Source organism: Vanacampus margaritifer, chromosome 12 (assembly GCF_051991255.1).
Source record: "Vanacampus margaritifer isolate UIUO_Vmar chromosome 12, RoL_Vmar_1.0, whole genome shotgun sequence".
Lineage (NCBI taxonomy): Eukaryota > Metazoa > Chordata > Actinopteri > Syngnathiformes > Syngnathidae > Vanacampus > Vanacampus margaritifer.
Genome location: NC_135443.1, coordinates 16980429 through 16990066, shown reverse-complemented (window position 1 = coordinate 16990066; position 9638 = coordinate 16980429). Strand labels below are relative to the sequence as shown.

The 9638-nt window shown below is 38.1% G+C and overlaps 1 protein-coding gene across 1 annotated transcript; it reads left to right on the top strand.

The window, feature by feature from the left end:
* The first annotated feature begins 1297 nt into the window (after positions 1 to 1297).
* Positions 1298 to 7987, top strand: LOC144061745 (uncharacterized). The gene is made up of 9 exons (XM_077582477.1): positions 1298 to 1335; positions 1403 to 1502; positions 1612 to 1812; positions 4038 to 4268; positions 4392 to 4481; positions 4687 to 4764; positions 5171 to 5434; positions 5536 to 5628; positions 7538 to 7987. The coding sequence occupies exons 1-9, from the start codon at positions 1298 to 1300 to the stop codon at positions 7688 to 7690; spliced, it is 1248 nt and encodes a 415-aa protein (XP_077438603.1). The 3' UTR covers positions 7691 to 7987.
* The last annotated feature ends 1651 nt before the right edge of the window (positions 7988 to 9638 follow it).

The window sequence follows — 9638 nt, the reverse complement described above, 5'->3', positions numbered from 1 at the left end:
TTCCTGCCTGTTTATTGCTTGCTCATGCTTTTGGAATGCTCAGCTTGTCCACCCTGCACGTACAAACACTTGCATGCGTTTCATTAAATAGCCAATGAATGTACTTACTTTGTCTTTATGTATCTCTTGTATATGTTCTTCATCATTTATGCTGCTAATAAGTACAGGAATTGTCTTTCCTCCCCCAATATCTGTCTTTAATTAGTTGGTTTTTCTACACCGTTTTTCTTGGCTGCAAGTGTCTTGGTCGAGTCAAGCATTTACAAACCTGCTTCACTTAAAATGAGAAAGTTGATCCTTTAGTTCACATACAGTTCTATCTACAAGCAAATACTTTCTACAAAATAACCGTAAAGGGATTTTTTACTCATTTAGCCATTTTCAGCAGTAAATACCGTTAGTTAATATTTTGTCTAGAATTAATTTGATAACTTATTTTTCATGTACTTTTTCGATTTTCACTTTCATTTTTCATGTACAATTAATACCTTTAAGCACACATTTTGCCACTTGCAGTCGACTGAAAATGACAGCACAGACGCTTGCTCACCTGTTTTCTGGGTTTGGACGTGATGTTAGCAAACTGAGCCATGATTGATAATTTCCTATTTCCTGAGCATGCGTGATGTAATCTTCAGTCGATACCAAGTGGCAAAATGTGTTTTGAAAGGTATTAATAGTACATGAGAAATAATGAAGTTAAAATATTAATTATAGACAAAATAATATCTTCTTACTGTTGAAAATTGGTTAATGAGTCAAGTATGTAATTATGTTTGAGGACTGTACTGTAGTCTGTTACTTGTGTAATAATAGCGCAATACTATAAGTAACACTTAATCATTACATGATATCTTATCATATACAGGAGTAATATACAGTAGATCAGGGGTCAAGTCAAGTCATCTTTATTTATTTAGCAATTTTTAAAAAGCTGCAGCTGTCACAAGGCCAAACTGTCTGAACTCCTTTCTCCAAGGGCTGCATGAAGAAAAGTAGAAAGGGCTACTCTAATTTTTTTTTTTTAATTATTATTATTATTTATTTATTTTTTACTTTAACTTACTAAACATGGTAAAAGCAACCAATCATTCAAGCAATTATACATTGTTATTGTAAAAAATGCTATTGCTGAAGGTGATAGGACAAATAGTTTAGGACTTTGTAAAGATTTTGGTGTGGCCAGCGGCTGTGTACCCCACTAAAATAGATCCGCACCGCCACTGAACAACAGCTGAATTCCATGTCCATATTTAAAACCAAAACAAGAACAATCTGCAGTATAAGAGAGTCACAAATGGCCTTAGTTTGGACACAGCTGCAGTATACTATAAAGTAGTAATATAGTCCTCAGAGGACTGGGGAAAAAAAAGCTTTCCAACCCTTGACCCTGATCCTCTAGTGGCAACAATCCAAGTAACACATCAATTGGCTGTCATCCGTGTGGCTTAAACTGTCAGCTGTCAGCAGGGTCCTTGCAACCAGTAATCAGCATAGAGAAAGTGTCCTTCAGTGACTGCTCAACACCGTCCACAAAATGAGCATGAGAGTCATTTAGATATTTGAAATCAACCACCTGATCCTGATCATAAAACAATTATCACATTTTAGCAGCAGGTGGTGTCTTCCACTCCGCTCCTGGAGAGTAGAACCCATCAAACGGGCCCGGCCCTCAAGACTGCGTACCAAAACTGGGCCCTTCCAGGCATTGGCAAGGTGGCAAAAGCGTGTCTGCATGGGGGCGTCCACTTCCTCCCACGCACTGATGGCGTGTGTAGTCACCATTCAAAGAAAATGGAGAAACCAGCTAAGGTGCGTTTACTGTATCTCAATCATAAGGTTTGGAAGATCAGGGCTTGTTGTCACATGGGTAGGTTGTCACATTGTGATTCTCTTCTCCACCAGAGGGCACAAAAAAAAAGTGGAACACTAGTTTTCTTCTTTTGGTCAGGGGTTCCGTCGTCTCTGAGAAGAAAATTGCTCATTGTAACCTGATATGTGCGCCAGTTAACCATTTTGCACAACCCAAAGTAAAATATTGTATTATTTTAACTTTATATAGAATGGAACAAGCGTCGTCCATTCACAAATTCTAGCAGCAATTCATGTGAACATTTTGTCATGCGTCAAGTCAACTTTAAACTAGAGATAGAACAAAGTAGTAGAAACTTGGTAGTTTGGGGCAAGATGTATCAGTCATTTTGGGGTTAGTTGTCACACATGCAAACAACGTGCCAATGAAAAATGTACCGCTGGTGAATCAGTTTATGTAGGCCAGAATTTCCCTGAGACGAGTGCGAAAATTGGTTTGTTAGGTTTAGTATGAGTGCTTATAAATTAATGTTTAGTTGTTGGAACTACAGTATGTCCACATTTCAAGACTGGTTTAAGTTTCATGATGAAACAATCCTTTATGTTTTGTAAATCAATCGCGCGAGAGTGCCTAGTGCTAGTTGGGATCGCTGGTTCGTCCCCAGAGTAAATTTGCGGTCCTCTCCTTTAGCTCATATTGAGTGAAATTAAATCAATTCTTTCACGTACGCGTTCACGTACGCGGAGGTAAAGACAAGTCGAGGCCCCCGGAAAAAAAAAATCGTATCCACTGCAGCGGGAGCGCACACTCAATGACATCACACTACTACGCGCGATTACCACGGCTCGTCTTTTCATTTAAAGACACGAACAACATGCGTATATTTCAGTTTTATAAAAAAAAAAAAGGTGCTTGTATTCAACGCCCGATAGCTGCAAGTACTCAAACTCGCGTTTGGCAGCAGACTCAAGGTGCGTTTAATGACGACTCACACAGTAGGATATCTCAAATTTCCATAGAAAAACTCATTCAGTGCACTAAACAGCGATGACAAGTCCTGCGTGAGCACATTGCAAGGGGGTACGTGGAAACATTCTATTATTCATTTGCCCCGTCATCACAGATGACTGATGAAAATAAAATAAGAATGCTATAGCAGGCCTGATTACTATTCTCTTTAGTGTTCTGTTCATGCTGTTAATACCTGTTGTTTACAGGGAACATATTCAAAAGAGCGTCAGAGATTTTGTAGTGAATGTATGAAAATTATATATTACAAATGCAGGTTTTTTCTTTATTTCGATTATTATTATACTCATATAGCATATTATTTGAGAAACAAACAAGACAATGCCCAATAATTAAATGCTCAAAAATGAAATATGATAAAATGTTCAAACATAATCTGCTCCATTCTACTTTTGTAGAATCAACATGCATAAGTGAAGGACTACACTTCTTTTCTTCTCTCCTTTATTCACACAAAGCAATAGAGTGAGGGACTACTCATGACTCCACCGAAATAGGTTGAAAGCTATGCCAATTTGCAATATTTTGTGATGAAATAGTTTATATCCATAGTGAATTCCAGTAGGTCTCTTATTCAAAAACTTTACAAAAAGAAGAGTCTTATTTTTGTGAAAGTTTTGACACATTAATATTGACAAGTTATTTAGTTAAATAAAGCAAAACTGACAAATACTTGCAGATAGTGTTCATTTCTGTCAGGAGTGGGTGGTGGGTGGGGCACCACAAAGCATTTATGCTTAGGGCACCACAATAGCTGTTCATGTTCAAGTAAAGCAAAGAAAAAAAGTCATTGTTTTATTAGTTGCAAAATGCATTGTGACATCTTACCCCATATAGCGAGACAACTTACCCGATGTCGGGGCAGCATGTTCACACTGCACTGATACAAAACATGAAAATGACACAAATACAAAGTATATACCTAAGACTTTGATTTCTCATCTGGTACACATTTTGTTTATATATGATGTATTGATTCCAAGAAATATATAAGGATGTAAATAGTGTGACATCAAACTCCAGTCTCCAGTACAATTGGAAACACCTGCAGTTAATCACCATGTTCACCTCAGTATATTTTTTCCTATTCTATATCGCATGTAATTGCACACTTGCACACACACTTTTGATATCACTCAAAGCTCTGCTGTCACCTCCAAATGCAATTGGACGTCTTTTTATTCCTTATCAGCAGGATGTCGCGAGCCGGCTGACGTCGAGTGATAGCTTCCCACGTCGATTTCGCCACCAGAGAAGTGGCACTCAAGAGGGACGGAAATTTCAGTCGCCCGGACCTCTTAATGCCGGATGCCGTCTCCATGGAGACCCTGCCCCCGGCTTAAAGCTCAAACCCTCCGTCAGCAGACATCTGAAGCCTGTTTTGCAGACACCTCATGAATTGATCACCTCACAAGTGCCATTAGGGGTACCTGCACCTTGGTTTTAATATCACAGAATGATATAGAGTGATGGAGGCAAATTGCTGCTTCTTGTCTGTTGGGTTCTATTAGAAATGTTCCATAATTATTATTTATATATGTTTGTTTAGTTACAGATTAAAGTATCAGGCCAGAGGGACGGTCTGGGTATAAGCATAGCTGGTGGGAAAGGTTCTTTGCCTTACAAAGACTATGACGAGGTTGGTAAATAACATCAGAAACCGTTTCATTTCCTGCAATATATTTGTTTTCCGAGCCCGTCTCCACCATTTGGAGTCATATCAAAGTATTTAGCAAGGAGCCTTAGGTGACTCATGTTTACCTTGAACAAATCAATTTCTTTAAGGGCACTGCATGGGTAAAATTGATCTCAGCTGTCACTCAAGTCTGCTTATTACCTTTCAGGGTATTTTTATTTCCAGGGTTACAAAAGGGGGGCCCTCGGAAAAAGCAGGGGTCCATGTTGGAGACAGATTAGTGCAGGTATTATTATTTTTGCCTCCTCCTTCTTTTTGTTATTGCTTCATTTATTGTAGTTAAATTTGATTCTCATCCTTTTAAAATTGTGTTTTTGCTACTTTCTGCCTTGATATATGCTGATTTAGTTCCCCTTCCGAACAATAGGGGGCACTAAAGTATAGACAGAAATGATTAAGATGCATGCTGCCGCTACCACAATGGCAAAATCAATAAATAAGTGAAATTGCTTCACAGACAAAAACAAAATACAGAAAATTTCAATCGATGCTTGCATTACCAATGTGACCCCACTGAAGAAAATATCTGTTTGCCTGTGGTGGAACTGCACAGGATAATGTAGTATTGTAAGATCCATATTGATGTGTAAGATGTAAGGCTTGACTTATTAAAGTTTCATGTCCTCCTGCAGGTCAACAACCTCTGCATGCAAGGAGCGACCCACCTGGAGGCCGTCCGAGCCCTGAGGAACGCCGGGAGCTGCATTAAAATGAAAGTGCTGCGGGAAGGGGCGCACGTGACACGGCAGGTGACAGATGATGCTGAGGATGGTGCGAGCCGGCGGCCAATCAGCCACGATGCTGCCGAATGCCAAAAGAGCACGCCGCAGAAGGCGGAGGGCAAGGAAGACTGCTCACCCAAGAAAATGGATGTGGTCTGCAACGGCAATGGCATTGTGGGTAGAGAAGAAACATAATGCCATTAATTCTCACAGTGCTTCCTTGAAATGATGCCCTCAATAACGACTCCCTTTTTTCTTCTTATTGTTCTTTTCAGACTGATTTCAAGAGTAACTTACGGCGGTCCCAGGCGGAGGCAGAGGCCTTGACCAAAAGAAATGATTTGCATTTGGACAAAAACACAATGAAAGTAAGATGTTTAGTTTTTAATGACATTTTCACCACAATTTCAAATAGTTTGCAGATGTTTTCATAACATTGCTGTGACAACTTGCTTGTGTTGAAATACACCAAGGATAAATAATTATTAGACTTCTCTACTCTAAAACTGATACATGGTGTTAGTAAGCCAAAGCTTAAAATCAATGGCTTTATATAAAACAATGATCCCCCCCCCCCCATGAACACATTGTAATCAATTGATAACTTATTTTAATAAGTTGGTCCATATTAAAACAAAGAAAGCAGTCTTAACTCCATAATATATTGTTTCTGAACAGACATTATAACCTTGACATAACTTAGAAGTTTATTCAGTTTGGACAACTTAAAAATCTTATAACTATCCTTTAAAAACTTTGTACAAAATGGATGTGCCTGCAGTAGGACAAATAGTTTTTAATATTGATAAACATGAATACAGGAAATGTGACTTTTGTATTAAAGTGGAATTAATAAAATATGAAATGTAAAAAGTACGAGAAGAGTTGAGTTGAATTACACAGATCTGTGCCAAATAATGCATACTGTGGAAAAATGCTGTGTGAGGGATTGTGACATCTGGCAAAAATCACAACGGCTGCCTTACAGATGACATACACGTTCAAACACATTTGACATACGCAGCTCACCCAAACGCTCTTTGTGGTAATTGGTCATTTCACACTTGGTTGGTGGCCAGTCATTCCAGAGATTCGCCTGTTTTTATACAGTACAAGCAATTTAATAAGTCACTTTTTCATTACATGTCGCCTTCAATTTTAGAATTTTCAATTGTCATGCAAGTGTCAAGTTAGACAAGAAACTGTTGTTAATAGATACGCTCTTGATGAGTGCTATATTTTGCTTACAATACCCCCCTTTTTAAAAAAATAAAAAATAAATCTTAATGACTTTTTTCCATTTTGTCTTACATAAAGATGATGGACATTTTTAATTCAACCAAATTCTGTATTTGAACCAGTCTCATACATGACCTCAGCTCATGAGCATCATAGTTGTTAGCTCCTCTCTGGTTTATATTTCTTTAATTTTTATTATATTGGGATTCACAAGGCTTGTCAAAAAAGTTCCAGGACTGGTGTCATGAAAGTTCTATTTCAAACCCAAACTACAATAAAAGAGTTTTCCCCATCAATGTGGACCAGATGATCAACCAGCATATCTTCAAAGAGATCTTGTGGCGTTTCCTTAGTTCAGTGTATGAGAAGAAGCGAAAGTTGTGGCAGGAACACTCGTCGTGGCTACTTCATCCACGACAGCTTGTTTGCTCAAAATCCTCTGAGCATCTGACAATTCCTGGCCAAGGTGAACATCAGCATGCTGGAGCAACCTCTTTACTTATTCGACCTCGCTCCATGTCACCCCCCCCCCCCCCCCCCCGCTTTCTAAAACATAAGTGGGTCATGAAGGGGACTAAATTTGGAGGTGCGGCGGATCCTGAAAGAACGATTCCAGAAGTGCCTGAAGGCAGAGAAGGTTAGGAAAGCATGTTAGATTCCAGATACTTTGAAGGAGAAAACTTGTAGCTTGACTGACTCCCATCACTTAACTCAACTTTAAAACTATGGCAGCAGATAAAATACAATGAAAACAGCAGAGGCCCCAGAATTGAACCCTGTGGAACACCATCTGTTCCGTTATACAATTGAATTCATATTGCACATATTCATAAAAACATAATAAAAAAAATAAATATATTGTCATGATTAGGAATCCAATATTAACACAAATATAGTTCAAGGTTTTATGAGGGTGGTAGATAATCATAAAACAGATTATAATTCAATTCCCCAAATTAGTTATTGAAACAAAATACAAACAAATCAATACATATCTCTGTTACCATCCTAAAGCCGGTACCTGTCATTCTTTGACAGATCCCGCGGATCATCCTCACTCATCCTTCTACGTCTGATGAAGATGTGGAGCTGTTGCCACAAGCTCCCAGCAGAGAGGCGCATCACGACTCTGACATTCTCGAGTGTAGTGTCCCTTTGGAATGTTTTGACAGCGCGTTTTACCCACCTTGAGCGCATAGAGACTTTAAACCACTGAAGGGACTTTTGAAAGCAAACACAGGAACATGGTTGTTCCAATGTTACAATTGCAGTTTTTAAAATGTCAATTGCTGATAATAGAATGATGTGGCATTAGTCGTTTACAAAGTCCTGTCATATTTATTATTTTAGAAATACAGTGGTGCCTTGAAATACAAGTGACCACCAGAGTTAGATGTTTTTGAGATGCGAGCTGATTTGAATTGAAAGCATAGCTTTGAGATACGAGCGCTGTATGGTGGCAACTCAGATCACTTTACAGCAAGAAGAAGTTTGACATTGTGAATAAATCTTCCAAAAAAGATCTTCAAGTTGTTTGATGCCACTCATTTACTGTCAAATTAAACATTTTAAAAAAGAGTTGCACATTGTGTATTTGAAACGTCAGGTAGCTTAATAGAATAATAGGAAATCTCATAGAGCAGCTAATGAATAGCATGTATGTTGCAGACGTTTTCTTTTTTTTACATTTCCATTCATCTCAATGGGGAAAAACAATTTGCTTTAACTACACCACATGGCGCCCAAATTAATGATGCTGTTAATGTTAATGAACACAGAATAAACATCCATCCATCCATTTCAAGGATAAAACAAATGCGCAGCTGGCAGCCATTAATATTTCACACTGTGAATTTTTCATCACAATGAAAGAAAGCGCAGTTACACTTCTGCAAATGTTTTCACAGTTTGTGCCATGTGTTATTCCTCGATAAACAACCACCTGTTGTTCATATTTATTCCAATAAAGCCTCATGAAATTGGCTATAGGAAATAGGATTTTAGGCAATGTGGCAGTCATAGTGAATCTGTGTTATGTGTGTGTAGAGTCAAGAGTCCAACCAATTACCAGAGGGCGGGTCTGTTATTGCCAGAGATGAGCACCATCTAAAGTCACTCCTACGACTGATGGGATGTGTTATGGGAGCAGGCCATATTGTTACAGTACATATTGCATTCACTACACGATTTTCCAAAACAAATTCAAAAAATACCCACAAGGTCAGTTTTTTTTTTTCTTTAAATATGAGGGAAAGAAATAGTCGGGCAGCAATGATTTACAGGTACAATAAATACTGTCACCAACTGTCTTATGTGATTTATTTCCATGTAAATATGTAAAAAATAGATAATAACTTGTTCACAAGTTAAATATAATTAAAAAAAACTATCCATCCATATTTTTTTATAATGCTTGTTCTCATTAGCTATACTGGAGCTTTAAGTAAAATTCTTAATAGTAATCATTTTACACTGTTATGTGCAAAATTGGCACAAAATGAGCAAAATGCCACTACAGTATGGAAGAACCTAATGGAATGTCTGCTGGTTTTAATGTGCATAGTTCAATCCTGTCGAGAGGAGGGAAGGAACTGCAAGAGGTGTTGACCAGGATGTGGAGGGTCCAAGAGAATTTTGCTTATCTTGTTAACAGTATTTAGTTAACTACTGTTAAAATGAAGACATAAAACAAATATGGTTTTAATGACAAATATTTCACCAATAATAATACAAAAAAAAAAAATCTCTTGCCCTAACTTTGATAAGAAGCGCCATAGCAACTCTATCATGCATCCAAATTTCATTATCCAGATTCAGACCCAAATGTAAGTTTTCCTTCGCAACAACTGCTTGAAATAATGTATTTGCATTTTGTGAGAAACAAGTTTTCTAGGGCTAGGCTACAAGGCAGTAAACAACATTTCTGTGTGGACAATGCCCTGTTTGTTCTGTCGACTCAAAACAATCATCCTTCTGCACTCCTGCAGTGTTTCCACTTTGGCTCAATTTGGTGGAGCTACATCCCAGCATCATATTCATTTTGGTGGATAGTGCGAGACCCAAATGCTTATAGACCGCAACATCAAGTAGACAGGAATTTAAGTTTAGTTTGGTGCTGGCAAAACACAAGCAAACCCAG